The 19,828-nt window shown below is 39.0% G+C and overlaps 2 protein-coding genes and 2 long non-coding RNA genes across 11 annotated transcripts in view; 3 read left to right on the forward strand and 1 right to left on the reverse strand.

The window, feature by feature from the left end:
* The window catches only part of LOC103984230 (protein DETOXIFICATION 46, chloroplastic), an 11,435-nt gene extending 866 nt beyond the window's left edge, over positions 1 to 10,569 (forward strand). Inside the window, exons 2-16 of one of the 5 annotated variants that reach the window (XR_010497701.1) lie at positions 97 to 684; positions 909 to 1,003; positions 1,240 to 1,348; positions 2,246 to 2,301; positions 4,227 to 4,282; positions 5,294 to 5,432; positions 7,393 to 7,530; positions 7,597 to 7,665; positions 7,751 to 7,861; positions 8,742 to 8,870; positions 9,152 to 9,229; positions 9,528 to 9,599; positions 9,685 to 9,747; positions 9,857 to 10,015; positions 10,117 to 10,569. Coding sequence is in view for 2 of the 5 variants with exons in the window: in XM_065156663.1 (XP_065012735.1) it covers positions 255 to 684; positions 909 to 1,003; positions 1,240 to 1,348; positions 2,246 to 2,301; positions 4,227 to 4,282; positions 5,294 to 5,432; positions 7,393 to 7,530; positions 7,597 to 7,665; positions 7,751 to 7,861; positions 8,742 to 8,870; positions 9,152 to 9,229; positions 9,528 to 9,599; positions 9,685 to 9,747; positions 9,857 to 9,955 (1,644 nt within the window). In the remaining 3 variants the exon portion in view is untranslated. Of the gene's footprint in view, positions 1 to 96; positions 685 to 908; positions 1,004 to 1,239; positions 1,349 to 2,245; positions 2,302 to 4,226; positions 4,283 to 5,293; positions 5,433 to 7,392; positions 7,531 to 7,596; positions 7,666 to 7,750; positions 7,862 to 8,741; positions 8,871 to 9,151; positions 9,230 to 9,527; positions 9,600 to 9,684; positions 9,748 to 9,856 lie in introns of all 5 variants that reach the window. The other 4 variants (XR_010497721.1, XR_010497708.1, XM_065156663.1 and 1 more) reach the window with 4 other exon arrangements.
* LOC103984223 (uncharacterized) lies at positions 10,193 to 15,857 on the reverse strand. Of its 4 annotated transcripts, none has more exons than XR_010497754.1 (4): positions 15,674 to 15,855; positions 15,309 to 15,585; positions 13,241 to 13,367; positions 10,193 to 10,418 (listed from the first exon to the last, which is right to left on the reverse strand). It is a non-coding gene; the product is annotated as an uncharacterized LOC103984223 (long non-coding RNA). The 4 variants fall into 4 exon arrangements; XR_010497756.1 differs by lacking the exon at positions 10,193 to 10,418 and adding an exon at positions 11,836 to 11,921; XR_010497751.1 differs by lacking the exon at positions 10,193 to 10,418 and adding an exon at positions 11,836 to 11,910 and having other exon boundaries at positions 15,674 to 15,854.
* A 2,436-nt stretch (positions 15,858 to 18,293) lies between these two features.
* On the forward strand, positions 18,294 to 18,992 carry LOC135680311 (uncharacterized). Its single transcript, XR_010515434.1, has 3 exons — positions 18,294 to 18,523; positions 18,644 to 18,726; positions 18,814 to 18,992. It is a non-coding gene; the product is annotated as an uncharacterized LOC135680311 (long non-coding RNA).
* A 133-nt stretch (positions 18,993 to 19,125) lies between these two features.
* LOC135593796 (BOI-related E3 ubiquitin-protein ligase 1-like) lies at positions 19,126 to 19,718 on the forward strand. The gene is made up of 2 exons (XM_065084325.1): positions 19,126 to 19,145; positions 19,247 to 19,718. The coding sequence occupies exons 1-2, from the start codon at positions 19,126 to 19,128 to the stop codon at positions 19,716 to 19,718; spliced, it is 492 nt and encodes a 163-aa protein (XP_064940397.1).
* Positions 19,719 to 19,828: the final 110 nt, after the last annotated feature.

Below are 19,828 nucleotides of genomic sequence, written 5' to 3' on the forward strand. Positions count from 1 at the left end.
AGGCATAAAAAAAAAAGAGAAAAAGAAAATGAATAGTGCTAAATTATATATTTCCCTTAATAAAAGCTCACCACAAATAATAATTTCCTGGTGAAGGCTCGACCCAACAACTACGCGCCATGCCGTACGCGAAGCCACCTTCTTTTATGGTGTAATGCGCCGTGGAATCCGAACCCGAGGCTCACAAGTACGCGCAACAGTTACGATCTCAGTTTCAACAAACCATCCGCGGCTCCACCTTCCCTCCAAGTTCGATGGACCTCCGCCTCTTGACCTCTCGCTCTCCCCCTCCCACCTACTCCCCCTCTCGCCCCCATTTCCCCCATCGCCGCCTCGCTCTCCCCTCTCCTCTCGCCCTCCTCGCTACCCGGAGGATCCGAATCCGGACCCATGCTCGCCTTCTACCACCGCGCCCCGCTGCCGCAAGAAGCGATCCCGGGGCTGCTGAGCACGCTGACGATACCCCCGTCGGCGCCGGCGGAATCGATGAGTCCGACGGTTCCGAGGTGTCGGTTCTCCGTTCGGATGGGACGGGTTTGGAGTCGCCGAGCATTTGGAAGCAGATGAAGGAAATCGCCGTGTTCGCGGGGCCGGCGTCGGGGCTCTGGATTTGCGGCCCGCTGATGAGCCTCATCGATACCATGGTCATCGGCCAGGGGAGCTCCTTGGAGCTCGCCGCCTTGGGTAATAACTCCCTTTCTTGACGATTTATTGGACGGGTTTCTTGGTTGTGGATTGGTGGCTGTGGCTAGGGGTACTTGCATTTCTTGAGAGTTTCCTGGATGAGTTTCTTTATGTGGTTCTTGATCGTGGGATCGTGGCTGTGATTAGGGATACCTGCATTTCTTGGGGGTTTCTTGGTTGGGTTTTCTTCTGTGGTTCTTAATCGTGATAACATTTGTGGTTAGGTCCGGGAACGGTCTTTTGCGATTACCTTTGCTACGTCTTCATGTTTCTGTCGATTGCAACTTCCAACATGGTTGCCACTTCACTTGCTAAGAAGGTAAAAGTCTAGTTCTCTGTCGCCTGACTGATTTAGATGAAGTGTTTTCTTGAACTTGCTGTTTTCAATGATGTGTTATTAAAGTTATGTTGAAATATTGACATTTCTGGAATATCATGAACTTAAGGTTTGATATAATAAGTAAATAAACAACATAGAAATCACCATAATTGATTTTTGTTCACCTTTCCTATTGTCTTACAGTTGTACTCACTAATAGGATATTACTGTCGCAGGATAAAAGGTTAGTGCAGCATCAGATATCCATGTTACTGTTTGTTGCTTTTGCTTGCGGGCTGGGAATGCTTTTGTTCACAAGATTGCTGGGCACACAAATACTATCTGGTAAGCGTAAGGACTTGCAGAGTTATAAGTTGTTGTAGATGTTGTTTAATTATATCTCTTAGTTTAATATAGCATCAGGTTCTGTGGATTTGGTTGTTTGAGGGACAAATTGGCGTAATATTTGAAGGAACCAATTGAAACAAAATTACTGCATTAATCTACAGATTAGCTGGGAAATAAATAGCCAATGCAAGAGTGAACAGTGCAGCTTTGTCATCTCTGTCCCTAGTAAAAAATTGTTTTAGCGGATAGCCATATGAAAAGTTCCATGCATAGCTATTCGGCATGTAGTAATCAATCAATAGTGCCTTAGTTGAACCTTATTGGTGGTTTAAAGAAAATGAATGCTCTATGCTTATGTGCAGTGTAAAAAAATATATTTTGGTTTTTCAGGATGAAGAAAATCATCCCATACGCACAAGGTATCTTACATCCTGATTTGGTTTAAAGAATATGAAAGTTATATGCTGATGGAAAACATTTAACACACATAATGAAAGTGCAAATTAGAGAATAATGTCAGTTTGTCACTATTACATTCAGATTTCTAGAGCTGCTTATGTAAGGGGCTACAGAATATGCATTTGATGAATGTATTGCCCTTTGTTAGAGAAGACTTAATAAGATACAACCTCATTGTGCACCAGAAGAAAAGGAACATTATCCAGTCCCATACTTTCCATAACTTGTGATTGTCATGTTAGAACATTTGTGTCCTTTTCTAACTTTGTATATTTGCCTAACCTTTTGTTTGTTCTGTTATTAGTCTCTTTTTTTTGTCTCCACATGGTTTTTTTTTAATTATCAGACAGATCCTTAGTTATTTGTCAAGGCATCATGACTTGATGATAAAAACATGTCTAACCAATCATTTTCAATGTTTCTTCTCATTTTCAGCTTTTGTTGGATCAGAGAATTTACACCTTGTTCCTGCTGCCAATTCATATATTCAGGTGCAGATACTTTCTGTCAAACTTCTATTTTACAGTGTAATATAGAGAAAGGGTAGATCCTAATAACTTCGGGATGGTTTACTAACTTGAAGCACAAATTTGACACATTTCTTGGAGGCTATATATGAGTGTGTATATTATTTTGATCAGACCAAACCAAATCAAATAGCGTTTGAAATTTCAGTTTTGTTTAATGTTTTAACAATATGACTTGATTTGAAAATATGAAAAAAATGATTTAGTGATTTGGTTTGGTTTCCATTGTCTATTAAATCAAGCTGTAAATTGTAATTTAAGACAAATATCATGATATGTCATGGTACTTCAATTAAAACACTAAAGCCAATTTACTCAAGCAAAGTCTTGATTCCTCTTTCTCCTGTGGTCTTCCAACGAATATGGCAATAAAATTAGAACTTTTGATCTATAATTAAATTCAATTGAGCTTAAGATCCACATTAGGATCTGGAACATGGGGTTTGGGTTGATTTGGTTTATATGATGAAGCAATTTGGTTTGGTATGAACAGTTATCAAGTCACAAGTTGTCGCTTTGCTTTGTTTTCATCTAGAAATTGGACCAATCCAGGCCATGCACACACCTAATATTGTAGAACTACTTTTACTTTGTTACTTTGTATCATTGCCATTATTCTACTTTGAAAACGTTTAGTTAATTGATGTCATCAACATTATGTCTAACATTTCTTTCCCTTCTTTGATACACACATTGAACCTATATTTGAACCCAGTTGGTTGTGCTACATGCATCTCTCATGAGCATGATCATGCCTATTTTGGTAGTGTCAATTTGTCGTGTATCTAAATAGTATCTACTCAAAGGTTGCTAATATCAGTCAACATGCAACAATTTTAAAAGAAAGGATGTTAGCATGCAGCTATGTTACATCCACAAGTTAAAAGAAACTCAAAATCCATGATATTGATAATTCAATGGTATTTCAATTATCGATTATATACTTTTTATAGAATCACTGACAATCATATCTCAAAATATTACAGTAGAACGATTGTTGTTGGAAATAAGTATCTTCTTGAGTTGATTTAATTTGGTTCGATGAATTATTGTCCTTAACCTGAAAAGAAGAATATAACACAAAACATAAAAAAATATTATTTATCCACATAAGAAATTCTATTGCTCAATTATATATTCACTTTATTATTATTAAAAGAGAATACAATCTTTTTATACCTTAAATAAATATATATTTTTTGTAAGTATATTTTTAAAAGTTAATTTTGATTAGATTGTGGGATCTTATGATCCTGTGATCCAAGTTTAAATATTCTCTTACAGTCCTAGGTAAGAAAGTAAGTTTGGCAAGCATGCTATAATATAGACATCAACTAGGTTCTTCAAGCATTTGTATGTTAGTTGGTCATGAACTTTTTTGTATACCAAATAGAAGGTAGACCAATTATCTATGAAACCACTAGATGTTGTAGTTTGTCATAAATGTGCATTGAAATTTTCCTTAAAATATGTATCCTCCATATTGTAGTTACCTTGCAAGATTAGTGTCAAATAATTAGGTTCAATAATATGTTTTGACTAATTGTATTGTGCACAAGTTTTGTGTGAGAATTGTGTTACTAGTATCTTTTTTTTTTGGTATGATATGATATACTTACAAAACTCTTATGAAAGGTGCTTCTAAAGGTCAGTGTTTCTTAAATTATAATATGGGCTTAAATTTTTAGATATGTCAGGTATGCATTATAAAATTTCTTTTTGTTTATAATAAAATGTTGTTATACCACACTTCTTGACCAAAACATCTTTAACAAATTAATGTCGAAGATAATTGTGCTCTGTGCTCTATGAACACTTTTTGAAGCTAAACTATTTTGTTATTACTTGATAAGTCTTATGCATTAATATCCTGAGTTGATTTTTGTTAGATTAGAAGCTTTGCATGGCCTGCAGTTCTTGTTGGCATGGTTGCTCAGAGTGCTAGGTATCACTCTTGGACATTGTATTTTGATTATTATTTTGTAGGCCATGTTACTGCTAGAAACATGTTGGTTCATGATGCCTCCATAACAAACCAAGTCTTATTTGCACTTCTCACTTACAAAAGATTCACCCTGAATATTTTAAACCTCGCCTTTTGGAACACAATCAAATTTCCAGTCATTGTTAACAAAAATATTGTATATGTTAGGAAAATATGAAAAAGAATCATTGGGATAATTGGCTCTTCTTGATTCAAATTCTTTTTTTTGTTATCAATTTAACTTAATGAATTGGTTGCTAAATTGCTCTAGCTTAATATATTCTCTTATAGTCATGAGTCATACCTTTCTCCTCTATGCCCACCTAGTAGGTGGTGAAGATACTGGTAAATCAGCATAGTGAGCCATGCATCATCCATCTACTTGTGTCATCCAGCACATACTGGGAAATTCACTTTCATAACTTCACTTTTGCTGCTATGCCCATTGGCATGTGCTTGGACGGTGTCCGATGATGAATGACACAGTACATCAGAGGTCTGTATGAAAGTACATATGAATAACAAAGGGATACAACTTGTTTGAGATGTAAATTAGGCATCAAATCATTTACACCTTATGAAGAAAGAACCATAATAATCTGATGTAAAAATTGCTACTTATATCATTATTAAACTGTAATTCTTCACATGATGAGCTTTAGTGCAGCTTTCTCTTGTTCATCACATTTGAATTGGTTTTGATCAATACCCAGGCACTGGCACATGCTTTTGCACAGTATACTGGGAAGTTGTTTGCAGATGGAAGGAAATAAACCTCTTGAATCTAGGAGGTTTTTTCCACTAAAAAAGTGAAATATGCATTGCCACATAATAGCATGTACTGAGGAAACCTGGTGTTAGATGAGGAAAGATGATTAGTAGATTGTTAATGACATTACTGCTTAAATTTATTGCTACAAGCATTCGTTGCTTCTCAAACTCTTATATGCTCTACACATGCTGTGATTACAGTTTGGGAATGAAAGATTCATGGGGACCTTTAAAGGCTTTGGCAGTTGCTAGTGCAGTAAACGGTTTTGGTGTGATTTTCCTTTGTTGTGTTTGTGGGTATGGTATCGCTGGAGCTGCTTGGGCAACAATGTTGTCACAGGTATGATTATGTAGTTATTGAAGTTAGGTCTAGCATGCAACTATATGTAAACATTAACACTGCATAAACTAGTTTTATAAGATATTGAAGAAACGAAAATGCATCTAAGGAATTCATTAAAATGGTCTCCTTATTTGGTAATATGATTCTGCTCTGACTCCATATTAGTTTGGATAAGCGAAGGGTTGTATTGGCCTTATTACTGAGTAAGGGTGCCATCAGATTATATTTCTGAGCTCCCAGGTTCAATTTGCTTGGCTAGCAACCTTTGATTCTAGTTTTGAGCCCATTATTGGATTTTTTGTGGTCTTATGAAATCACTATATAAAGATTGCCGAACAATATATGGCTAACCCTAATTCATAAGTGGATGGTCCTAACCTTATAGCATCTTTTTATCCAAGCCATCTGAAGTTACTAACATCTCAAAACTCGTGCCCATAAATATTGATCTATGTCCAACTAGAATAGAATCTAAACCCATATCAAAGCGTATCCTATTATTCAAAAATTATTTGAAGTCTTGATTGAAAGTCTAGTCTAACTTGATCATTTCATGTCATTTCAAGAGGCTCCAAGCCAAAACTTAGAAATGGCCTAGTTTGCATTGGATAGAAGAAATGGTGTTTTGGCCATTTTTACCAAAATATCTTGGTTACTTTAAAACAGAATCATCTGAAAAGGTGGAACCTTCAAAAAGCTGGGAGAATGAGAAGAGAATAACTTCCTCGCTAGTCCAACCCTGTTACACTTTTTCCAACCTTTTTAATATCAATGCATTGCACATGAACAAGGTGGTCTTCCAATATATTTGTGGGCCTTACTTCATGGATAAAATGTCCAGTACTAATCCCCACAATAGTCATGAGGGCACCATTTTAATATAACTATCATTTGAATAAATTTTATTAGATTAAAGGGTATTTTTCCAATGTCATAAGTTGTCAGATGACAATATCTCCAATATTTTTCCTTTAGTTTCTAAAATATCTCATGGAGCAGATAAGGGAAAAAATGATAGAGAAAATTGGAAGACATTAAATTTTGGTTTGGTTGAATATTGCAAATATTAATTGGTTATTTTTCTTTTACAAAGAAGTTTCTCATTTTACGAAGATTAAATTTTATTAATTGGAAATGCTGTCAAAAAAAGAAGATTCTTCTAAGAATTAGATATGAAAGGTTATCTTCTTAGAACAAGGAAAGAATAAGTAAATGATGCAATGATATAATTGAGTCTACACAAAGATGGAAAGAGATTGTAATCGGGCCATAAATCAATATTTCTTTTCACACATCATGTATGTATTAATGGTATGAGAACACTCCATTGGTTTGGTTCTATCATCCATATAAGATTTGTGGACGTGCGAGATCTTCGTCCCTAGGAGTTGCTCCTTGATCGAGAGGATATTTATTAGAACTGGACCGATTGGTGAGAATGGGAAACCGAGAATAGGCCCCTCTAGTTTTGAGATTAAGGATCAAATAAGGAAGAAAAAGAGCTAGGACTGGTTAACCTGGTCAGTTTTTTACAGACCTAACCATAATTGGCCAGGTTAGCGTGAATTTGTTGGTTTTCCAATACATGCCAAAGTTGTCAAGACCCCTTATTTTGAAAGCGAAGAAATAATCAATCTACCCCCCATTGAGTAAATCCAATGTCATTAATTAAGAAAAAAAAAAGAAAAGTACTTGTATCATTAGGATTCAGCATAATCAATCTACTCCCCATTGAAAGAAATAAGGTGCCAGGGGCAGTTATAAAATGACCTTTGAACAGGGGAACCTGAATTTGCAAATTGCATCAACAAGTTGATAGTTATGAAGGTTGAAATAGCCACTTTTCTTTCTCATGCACTTAATTGGAAAATGATTTTTTTTGTTCAAATTTCTCCAAATTCCTCTGTCTGTATTTGTGCACCTTCTTTTATTAGTAATTATTGTTGTGAAGTACCAGGTTGTTGCTGCTTTTATGATGATGGAAACCCTTAGAAAGTCAGGTTTTAGTGCATTGTCAGTATCCATTCCTTCACTCAGAGATTTCCTCCAAATATTGGGTATTGCTGCTCCAGTATTCATGACAATGACATCGAAGGTCTGAGTCGAGATCATTGTGTTCACTTATAAGATATGGCATTATAGTTGAGTGTCATATTTTCAGGTTGCATTCTATTCCCTGCTCACCTATTCTGCTACATCAATGGGGACAATAACCATAGCAGCCCATCAGGTCTTTTTACTTGACTGTTTCTTCTTAAGCAGATTTCATTGTTTTGTTTACATTTCTTTGCCTAACTTTATTGTGTTTAATGCAGGTTATGATTAACGTCTTCTTCATGTGCACAGTTTTTGGTGAACCCCTCTCACAAACTGCACAGTCTTTTATGCCAGAATTGATGCATGGAGTTAATCGCAGTTTAGAGAAGGTCCAAAAATCTGATGCTTCAATATTTTTTTCATGTAAAATTTATAGTGTTCTGATGGTGATTCATGTTGCATTCCACTACATGTTTTATATCTAAGGAAGATTTTCTATATTACCTGCAACATTATTGTTATTCAAGTCACCAATAATTTCTGCAAAATGCTAGTTCATTTAAGCATAATTTCTGCAAAATGGTTTTCATTTTCTTGAAACTCAAGGAGGCAGATGGTCCATTTTCTGTGTTAGTGCTATACTGGTGCTTCTATGTGATGATCAAGTACTCTTTGTGAGACTGATGATCAAGATTCAATTCTGTTATATAAGATGTGCTAGTAGTGGCATGGTGCTCTTCTGTATCATGCAGATGTTCTAAAAGCTACATTCATACCTTAGATATGATGTTATTTTTCTTTGTATGGTAGTTGGAGAAGGTTACAGGGGTCCTACACTTGCTTTCGAGCTTTAGACTTCTCAAGGTCCTCTTTATTTCTGAGCCTTCATCTACCTGATAAATTTGAACTTGATGCAGAACGATTGCATCTTCCTTTCTGATTTTGTTTTTCCAAGTGAAAGAAAAACATATAGTGGAATTTTGTATAAAATTGGACTGTGAGGAACCAAATTTTGAAAAACATCTAGTATAAACTTCCTCAATGAGTTTTTCTTTTCCTTTCTAGGATCATTATATTGCAAAGATCAATTGGAACCGAATTCCTTCCATCTTGAAATGTTTGTGCATCACCATTCACAGTGAAATTTTGAGGGGTACAACATGATGAATTGTAGACATCTTTCTTTATTGTATATTTGCTTTGCTCAATTTTGTTTTGTATATGGTTCTTTTGTTTTGGTGCTTTACTGAGTTTTAACTGTCAATCTAGGCACGCATGTTACAGAAATCACTTGTGGTGATTGGAGCTATAGGTGGACTGACCATAGGAGCTGTTGGAACATCTATCCCATGGCTTTTTCCTTACATTTTCACAACTGACAATGTGGTCATTGGGGAGGTTGGTGGATACTTTTTCTTCCAGAATCCATTGTATTAGTACAATATCATTCTCTATTGGCATATATTCATTCTAAAAGCTATCCAATTTTGCATAAATTATTTATTGGCTAACAAGTTCATTTTCTATGTTTTATACTAGTAGCTATCTGCAATTTTGCATAAACTTGTTGTATATATGGACAAATGCTCATCCATTTATGTATGTCTAAATTGACTGATTGATTTAGTGAACTTGTCCACCCAAAGTATTACTAGACTAACTCTTGCTAAACTAAACAGATGCACAAGGTCCTGCTTCCTTACTTCATTGCATTGATGGTGACACCTTCAACGCTTAGTCTTGAAGGAACATTGCTGGTATGCTATATTAATCGATGTCTGTTCATTCTTTGCATTTGTGCCTTGTCAGTTTTTTTTTTTTTTTTTTTGAGATTTATTCATCCCAAGTCTTTTGCAACCAGAAACAGAAATTCTGGTTGAGTACTAATTCCCTCACATGCTCATTATTCTGTTAATCATATTTATCATTGTGTAGTCATTATTGAGACCTAAAGATGTTGATTCTGTTAAAAACATAGGAAAAGAAAAATATGGGACATTCGTGTGCTGCGTCAGGGATTAACCAAGGCTTTTGCTTTGTGTGTTGCACATGCAGGCTGGCAGAGATCTTAGGTTTTTGAGTCTGTCAATGATTGCTTGTTTTTGTGTGGCTGGACTTCTATTGTCGGTAAGAGGACATTTAAAATTTTTTGTCTTTGCTTGTATTACCCTCGTCGTCACGGTGCTTCTGTTGTTGCGTTCTATTGCGTCAGCTCGTCTGCAGTAAAGGTTTTGGTCTCCCAGGCTGCTGGTGGGCCCTTGTTGGATTTCAATGGGTACTCTCTCTCTCTCTCTCTCTCTCTCTCTAAATCTTGGATGCGTTGAAAGATCCATGCTGACATTGGAATGTTTTCTTTTTTGTTGGGATGACGGGTGGGGGCATAGGCCCGCTTTTCACTTGCTTTACAGCGGCTTCTTTCCCCTCGTGGCATGCTTTTTAGTGAAGAGTATTACCAACATCAATTGGTGAAATTGAAGACGTAGTTCATCGTCCTACGGGGTGATTCTTTAGCCGCAAGCATTCTTTCGCCATAACATCACCGGGTATTAATTTTGTCAGCATTATCTCTTCGGTGTTTGTTAATAGAATTCATCTAAAGAAATAGCTCCGTTTTTCTTTGCTTTTTTTTTTTTCTTCTCTTTAGGTTCGTTCGGTTTCTTGGAAGAATATTATAGGATGTGTAATATAATTATAGGCACAACTTCCGACCCAACAAAACAGGATGCCAACACTCGGGTAATATTACATAATGTGCACTTTCCGTAGCTTTTTTCAGGGACGATTGGATGATGCAGAGACTAGCATATGTATCTTGCCACAAAACGATCATTCTTGCCAAGCATACACAAAAGCAAATGGTCGCACGCGGGAGCAGTAAGTTCTCGAGAAGTGCAGCATCTTTCCACGTATAAATCTGAGCATCCTTCCATCCCAGTGACCACCAATCTATCAATGCCATAACCGATGGTTTTTATTTGTTGGAAGATATTTTTGGTTGGGCTAGCAATTGTGGCTCATAACGTGTTAGTTAACAGATAAACCGATAGATGTGACAGTTTAAAGCTTTCAGATAAACTGGTAATGTGTTTGTTAGCCATGGTTTTGGATTTAAAAAAAATTCAAAAAAAAAAAAAGTATTTCAAGTTGCACCCACTATAAGGCTTTGCCTAAAAACAGTTACAAAAATGACAACGGTAAAAGTCCCAACTATTTAAGACCAACTATTGAGATGAATAAAAAATTAAGTATAAAGTACTTAAATACTTATTTATAATTTATATTAAAATTAATTATTTTTTATTATTACATTCGAAGGTTTTCTAAGTATATGATCATACCATCCTTAAATAAAATTTTCTCATCTTATATTCTATCGAAACGATAAAATAAAAAAATAAGGAGAAAGTGGCTCACAGAACTTAAAACATATTATAAGAACATGTTAAATACTAATCAGCATCTAAAAAGACACATTGCCTAAATCAACACCTCTTGGTTGCTTAACGTGGTTATATATCTACAAAGTTTTGACCAGATCCACAAGGTTCAAACCTAGATCTCCATGGTCCTGAACTGGATCTAGCCTGCGGCTACTTGAATCTAAGCCAAGTTGGATCAAATCAAAACTACCTTAGATTAAGCATAGGCATATCCAACTTGGATCCACGACCTACAGCAATCAAATCACTTTACTCTGCGTACATCTAAGCTAGACCTAAATTCAAGTAAATCTAGATATATTAGTATAGAACTGGTCGTATTTGAACGAGAAATAAATAAGCTTTGGTTCACCTTATTAGATGAGAAAACTAGCTGTTCTAGAAGTGAGAGTGAGGACTGAAGGAGTTGCTATTTGGATAAAAGTCAGAAAATGAAAGTGGCCGCAGCTACTTCAGCACGTGTCGATGTGGGTGCCCAGCAATATGCTTCCTGCCAGGCATGGGAGGCCTACTGAACAGAGAAACTAGACGATTGGTCCCCGCTCGGAACGAACTAGTACTGCCCAGTAAGTAAGGGCCAGTCTGCATACCGGTTTAAAGCTCAAAAGGGGTACGATAGGTTGACATAGACCCATATCGATGGTATTTTGACCATTATTTCCCTCATCGACAACATCACCACCATGACACCAATATTAGAAAGTTAGGCAACCGAGGATGACCGAACAAACAACATAAACTCAAGTGCCAGCATTGAATTTGATAATACAGCACGTGCTTTTCTAGGCCAAACCAAAAAGATCATCAAACCAATGGTTACGGGGCCATTTTGAACTTATTTGTGGGCTTAGATTTTAGGAATTCCTTAAGTTGTTCAAACTATAGCGTCAGAATCCAGCATAAAGAGCATGTAAATGGCAATATCAAGCAAAAAAAATGAAAGATTTTAAGTATTCTGTAACGTTGATGTTTACAGGGCATCCAAAGCGCATACACACCTTAGTGAACACTCGAAGTAGCAGGGGGCAAGTCATGCAATTTCAAGAGAAAAAAAATGTTAATAACTCATGAATATATAACTTTGGATGAGAAAAGAAATGGCATTTATTTATTCAATAAAACCAATTCAATTATTAAATACCAAACAACAACATGAAAAGCATCGAGCAAATTTTTTAAGTTTAAATACTACTTAAACCCCAAATCCCAACTTAATCCAAGCTTTTTTAAATGAAAATCCTGTAGTCTGATGGCATGAAATTTGAAAATACAATAATCGATGTGGCACATTTACTGGTCCAAGCAAGGACTAGCATTGGATCATACGGCCCAGGACCATTCGGTATTTATTTATTTTTATATATTTTACAGCTGATACTGAGCAATACGGGTCAATAAATTGCCCAATCCGCTGGCACAATATTGGTCCCATAGATGACCGGAACCAGTACCAGACCCAGACTTATAACCTTGATCTAGAGTATATGTAAATATTTCTTAATCTTTCATCAATCCGCACATCCATCTCAAGACTAACTTCTTAAACATGTTATTTCCTAGTTGTGCAATATACAAACCCATAAAGCATGGTTGACCCTGCAACTCAATGTGTTATTGACCATACAAACTAATAAAGCATGAACGGTTTGATGAAGATTGGTGATGTGGCAGGTTAAATGGAATACTCATGTAGTTTCAACCATTGGGTATGTGAGGGGCTGCGTCAAAAACAAGATGGTATAAAGTGTAACTACATGATCATAACCAACAAACGTTGTCGATGATCAATTTTAAAGGTTATGTTTAAAAAGGAATCATGGAGAGAACAGAAAAAGATAGGGCTAGTCAACTGAACCCGTTCTACATGTTATAATCTTGTAGTTGCAATTGATCTTTTAGGTCACAAATAGGCATTTTCTTTGCTGTATTTTCAAGTTTAGCCCACCATTCTAGAGCTTCTCTTGTTTCTTCTTGCCTTTTTATCTTATCTTTGGCCAGAACTCATCAGTCTAAGATGATTCTAGCCACCAGAACTTCCTAATAGCATTATTTGACAGCTGATATACAGCACTGCCAATTTTTTCTCTTTGTTCCCTTTCTCTTTTTCAAGCTACAAAAATTAATCTTTATTCTTTTTGGATTGTATAGTCATGCTACAAAGAAAACTAAGCATTGCCTAAAAGCCGCAAAAAAAGGAGAATCAAAATAAATGTAAAATACTATCTGTTGTCAGGTATAAGTATAGGTCTAAAAAAAGATTTCAATTGAGAAGATATTATTCTCACGGAGGGACAAAGAAATTATGATGAATCAGATGAGAGGGTGTACCTTTTCACGGTCCACAGGTTCACGCAGGCGAGCTAGTGGGGGAGGACCTCTTGGTTGAGTAGGCAGTGCATGCATGGCATGCGGCATGCCCATTGTGCACTTCAGTCATTCCAGCCATTTTCCACCTCTATAGTAGAATTAGCAATGGTATACAATGCCACTTTAAATCAGAAACATATTCTCAGAAGGAACATGAAAACATAAAGTAAATTGTTAAGGCAATCAAAGTATAGAATCAAAACATAAAGCAAACTTTTGAGGTAATCAAAGTATAGTATGAGGAACTCAGTCTCTCTAAGGTTTTCGATTACAGAATACCATAATACACATGAAATCTCCCATAAGTAGAAACTTTAAATGGTGTTACAAAATGATGAACTGAAAACGAGGATAGATAAAAATGTGAAATACTTCTCATATATCAGCATTGAACCTTGAATGTGCATTTCATGATTCGTTTACATTACCTAATTATCATGTGTGGTAGTATATTGTAATATCAAAATTTTAACAATATAAAACACTCACTACATATGGGCTAACGGCATTTTTTTTGCATCTTCAAAGACTTGTTCAGCATGTGCACTCTAAGTGCAATTTAGAATCAGTATGTGCAATTTAGAGGTGCAATATAAAAATGTACAAACAAAAAATCAGTATGTGCAATTTAGAATCCTTCAATCTTCAGCAATGTATTACTCAAGTGCTAATCGACAACATATGAATGTTTGATGCAGAAGATCAGTGGTTATAAAGAGGAAGCACATAAGAATACAGAGAGGAAGAGAACGAGCATTGCTTCTGTAAGGCCTAATGGCCTTCAGTTTTTTTTTCTTCCTCTTTCTCTCTCACTGTAAATACGGTTTTACAAATGCAGATAGAACTATAGAAGCTGTGTAAATAACACTTCTGCAGCAACCTACCTAATTTTTGTTCATCTTTATTGACTAAGCTAATGAGTGCACGCAAAAGTGGGGTGAATCAAAAAGAAAATTTAACCGTCTGTTGAAATAATATGAATATACCCCGAATAGGAAAAACAATGAAGCTGCACTTCTATTACAGTACTTGAGAGGTCAGTATTAAATTATAGGCGAGACATCTGCTAAAGATGCCTATAACAATCTTTTTCTTTCTTATTTTGACATTCTAGACGAAATGATGACTCTAGGAGAAGAAATCTCGAAGAATTATATGTTGTAAACATAGTGCCACATAAAAACCAAATTTCAAAATGATATAGATCAGAGCAACAAACATCGTTACAGGACCAAAGGGAAAAATAAGTTCAAACAACGATCAACAACATCCAAAATAGGCTATAATCCCATATCAAGAACCGTCTCAAACACCTTTCTTTCTCAATTTTAGAGCCCATAAGAAGTGAACTTTGACCATTTATTGAGTCACACGATCTCTTAGACAGAATTACGTGTGTAATGTATGGAACCTAATTCAAGCAGTTCCACAGCCTCCTCTTTGTTTCTTTTTTTGAGATGCAAGGAAGGGTAACCCATTACATCAAGTTGCGTATACAGAGATCATAGAAAAGGGCTTCTGGTGATCTTGTTCCGATAATACCATGGAAATTATAATTTCCAAGCTAACAAAACGTACAATACAAAAGATAACCAAAATTTTTGGATGGTGAAACCGCAAGCGATTCAAGAAATCATCCTTCAAGAAACAACACTGTAACGCTTTCCTTGGTAGCTCGTTTTCTTGATAGAATCCCTCAAAGTAACGAGGGCACTAGAACAATCGAAGACAACAAACCCTAGCCGCAACCTTCTTCTCCATGTCCTCCTAACTCTCGCATCCCTTCTCCCCGAAATCAATGGACAATCCGAAAACCCAGAAAGCGGAGGGTAATCAGAAACCCTAACACAAGATCCCGCTTCTTTCATCCAAGAAGCCAGAAAGATCGCATCTCTAAGATGCAGATCGGTGGTTTGAACAAGGCGAAGAGATCGAGAGTGGCTTAATCGCCCAGAAAACCATCAAAGAGAGCGCGATCGACGTCGAGACGAGGCGATCCAAGATAAAAGGTAACAGCAGGGACGATTACCTTCTATGGATGAGATGTGCGAGCTGCGGCGGGACTAGGCTTCGGATGCCGCAAAGTGGCTTCGAAGGCGTACTCGTCGCCTGCGTCCCGCCCCCCTCATTCACTCATCGAGTGTGTGTGTATATATATATATATATATATATATATAACACCATCAGCTCGTCTTGTCCTGCACGACTCGTCTTGTCCTGCACAGCCATCACCAACACCATCAGCTCTCGCTCTCCTCGGCGCCGGGCGTGGGTTCCTCCTCCTTGATCTCCGGCTCGACGGGGACCTGCGTGCAGGCGACGTCCACGAGATTACAGAAGAATCGAACGAGAAGAGACGACGCTATCGAGCGCAGAGCATCCACTTCTTCTTACCTCGATGGCCTCCACGGCGTCGGGAGTGAGAGGGAGGTTGCCCTGCGGGGCCCCGGGAGCCTGGCCGTCAACGTCCTTCGGTTTGCTCGCACAGCCACCCATGGTTGATTTGCTCGTGTGACGCTGTGGCTGGCGGTGTTAGCGTGTGGGAATGTACTGCCAATGAGAGGAGGTGAGGTGGAGAAGACCACCACATAACGCTACATATACATTGGGGATGGTGAGTTGGTGTCCATGACCATGTTGAGGGAGGAAGGGATGGAGCAAAAGATAGGGAGGGAAACGTTGACCCTTTCTTCCTGGAGTTTGACCTTTAAACAAAGATGGTCAACTTTAAGAATGCGCTAATGACACAGCATATACGTTCATAAAAAGAATATAGTAAATATATCATAACATTGTATAGCCATATCAAAGTAATGTCACTTGACTCATCTCAACCCTAGAATCTATTTGGGATCCACCACCTTCAATTCCCGGTAAAGAAGTGTCCAGCAGAAGCCTGCACTCATCTCCTATCGATGCTGCATTTAGAACTGTCCCCCACTAACAGACCCATCTCAGCTCACCGCCATTACTGTACTCTCTTCTTCTTCTTCTGAAACTGGTCCTAGTCGAAGCTTGCAATTGGTGTTGCAGTGTGGCGTCTGGTATCCTCAATGTGGAAGCACTGCTCCTGCAAGTTCTACGTTTCCTCTCTCTTGGTCCTTCTTGCAGGAGTCTCGGGAGAAAACAATGGTGTTTTCTCTCTCTTCCTTCTCATACTATGAATTCTTGGCACAGTTGTTCGGTCTCTGTGCTCTTGTAGAGAGATCGTTGTGTCTATATTGTGCTTTTTATGGCATTTAAAGGAGACTCCATCCATCTCCGTTAAGCTATCATTCCTTGATAGATCAATTAGTTTCCAGGGTTCTGTAGTTTGATTTCAGTGACTTGCTACATGTTAATGGCGTCTAATCTTCTCTGATCCTTTGCCATTTATCGTAGAGGTTGTTCTGTGGTTGGAGAAATCATATATCAATTGGAAAAGAGTGGCCACCAAAGAACTATAAGCACAGATATAGAAGCCAAGGATTACAAATCCTCCATTGTCATCCATCTTCCATAGAAGTGAATTCTGGATTTCTTAGAACTGTATCTCAAGTTAGATGAACTCGATAATCTTCCACAAATCCAAATATTTTAGCTGTCATGAGAGAGAAGACATTTCGTATAACATGTCTGAATCCCAAGGATATGTATACATGTGTTCCATATCTTTCTTTGTTTACTTTCTCTGACATTTCATACGTAGGAACAATTGCATACATTTCAGTACGAAGAGGAGAAGTAGATGCATTGAACACATGAAATGGATTGCATTCTCGATTGCAAACTGTGACCAAATCAATCCTGATAACCTTCGACAATCCCCAACCTTAAGGTCCCCCTCTCGATTTAGATAGATACTGATCAGTGTAGTTTTAGATTGTTGGTTGACCAGAGTTGGAATATGCCGAGCTGAATGAATCCGTGAGAAATGTGGAGACATTATTTGGCAAGATGAGTATATCGGATTGAGAAACCTGCTGATAATACAAGGGGAATGCATTTGAAGGGAGGATACGAAGAACAGATGGAACAATATGTAAAAGATATAGATCGTCTTCTATAGCATCAAAACTGTAATAGTCAAATCATTAAGAACGATATTCCGAATCCGAATGATCATGGAAAATATTTGAATTCGATACAGATCACAGATTGGTGGTGACAGACAGCTGATCCGCTCGATACTAATATATAGATTTTGATTCACTTCTTGTTCTAACTCTCAACTCGAAGTCAAATTATTTTTCCATGGTTTTGATCTTAAGAAATATAAGAACAGGGAATGAAACTGAGTTCTTTCTGGCAAAAAAAAAAGTGTATATTTCGAACAAGCAGTCAACGACATGGACTTGGTCAAACCTCCGGGTCAAATCCGTTGACTCTGAATTGACCCGTTTGTCAACAAAGTCAAACGACCGATAAACCCATCAAAATAAATAAAAATAATAAAGATAAATATTAGCTCAAATCAAAGCAATAAGTACATTTTGAATGGAACCCTAAAAAATGATTATTAACAGATTAAATCAAAGGATAAATAGAAAGTTAAGGTTCACAAAAACCTTGAAAATGGCAACAATCTTAATTGCTTCACAAGAATCGTAGCGTTATATACAGAGATAATTGAGATCGAATATGTACAAAGAATAAACAGAGATGATTGCTTCACAAGAATTGTAGCGTTATAACAGGAAACATGAAATGCCAAAATCAAATGGTTTGATGCTTTCCAAGATAGAAGAAGAGAAACGGACGTTGGGGAACTTAATCTAGACAAGAAAAATAGAATGGTAATATAAATCAGCAAGAACACGATGCCACATATTTCTCCGCGAACTGTTCATTTCCATGCATGCATGCATGCATTCATCGTCATCTGAGTGCATCGAGATCCGTTCGTGGGGGGGGCGATATATAGCGACGAGAGCTGTATCGGCATTCGCAATCAAGGAAAGCCTTTGATTCGATCAATGGGAGGGGGCGGACGGGGCGTTGGGTCGTTTTAAGCGTTGCGGTTGCGTGTGCGGTGTCTCAGAGGACGGAAGGCGCCGAAGGCCGCTCCAATTTTGGACTCGTTCCTCCGTCTCTCCAGCGCATCCCTCTCGCCGCCCCCTCACTTCGCCTCCCTTCTCTTCTGGGGTCATTGAATCCGGACGAGCGGGCGTTACAAATCTCTCTCTCTCTCTCTCGACCGGTCTCTGGCGCAAGGGACATGGTGATTCGAGCGCAGCGTCCGTCCGGTGTTCCACTCCTGAACGGGTAATTCTTATTTCCCTCTCCGGTAATGTGATTTTTTGGTCGCCTCCGTCCCAAAGATTCGAGCCTTTTTGTTCTCCCCGTTGGAAAGTTTCGTGCTTTACGGACGCAGAATGCGTGCAGAGGCGAGGAGAGGACGGGCGTCGATTGTTCCCAACACCTGCCTGGTTTCTTGGACCCATCGGCGGTGATGTTCTCCGGGGGCGGTCAGTGTTAATCTTGTACTCCCATTTGTTTCTTGTGCTCCGTTGCCGGAACAAGATTGGGATTTGATTGGTTTCATGACGGAACAGGAGCGACTGCGAACCCGAGGAAGCGAGGAAGAGAGGAGGCGGCAGTGGCAATCGGGTCGACGCCGGTGCAAGATAATGACAGTATTAGTAATCTCTTGGTCTTGGGACCCAGCAGTCTTCCGCCAACGTTGATAAGCCTCGCGCATCTTCGATCGGAATCCGCTGCTCCCCTCACCTCCACCGGCCTCCAACTCGCCTTTGGCGAGCAGCAGCAGCAGCAGCAGCAACGCGCCTTCAACCCCCTTCTTCCTGCTTCCCCAGCCCTCTTCGAGAAACTCGCCCCTCATCTTAAGCAGCACCAAGACGAAATCGATGGCTACCTACGCGCGCAGGTGCTTGTCGTCTCTCCTCTCCGTTTTGGTTAACTCATCCACCACCTCTCCGTAGAAGAGAATCGAAATAACAGAGTATCGCAGGGAGAACTTCTTCGTAGAACGTTGGTGGCGAAATGGCGATCGCACTACCAGGCTCTCCTGAGCGCCGCAGCAACTGCGGCACGGCAGAGGATCAAGACGAAGGAAGCAGAGGTGGAGCAGGCCGCAAGGCAGAGCGCCGAGCTCGAGAGGCTAATCGCCCGCCTGAGAGCCGAGACGCTTACCTGGCAAGCCAAAGCGGTGGCGGCCCAGACTGCGGTCGCGGGTCTACAGGCGCAGCTTCAGCGGGCCACGGAGGTGGCCGCGGCCGCCTGGGAGGGCGAGGGCGAGAGCGGCTCTGCCTCGTTGATCGACCATGAGCCGGCAGCCCAGGGGTCATGCCGCGCGTGCCGGCTGCGAAACGCGGCGGTTGTGGTGCTCCCGTGCCGCCACCTCTCCCTCTGCGCCGACTGCGCGGCCGCCGGTGCCGCTGATTCGTGCCCCGCTTGCGGGCGCATCAGCACCGGGAGCCTCCACGTTGCCTTCTCCTAAGGCGACCGCCTCATCATCACCGGCGTCCCATCATTGCACCATCCGACGCGCATCACCAGCCGTCCAAACATCAGGAAATGGAAATACTCTTAGTTTTGTACAGGAGAAAG

Source organism: Musa acuminata, chromosome BXJ1-1 (genome assembly GCF_036884655.1).
Source record: "Musa acuminata AAA Group cultivar baxijiao chromosome BXJ1-1, Cavendish_Baxijiao_AAA, whole genome shotgun sequence".
Lineage (NCBI taxonomy): Eukaryota > Viridiplantae > Streptophyta > Magnoliopsida > Zingiberales > Musaceae > Musa > Musa acuminata.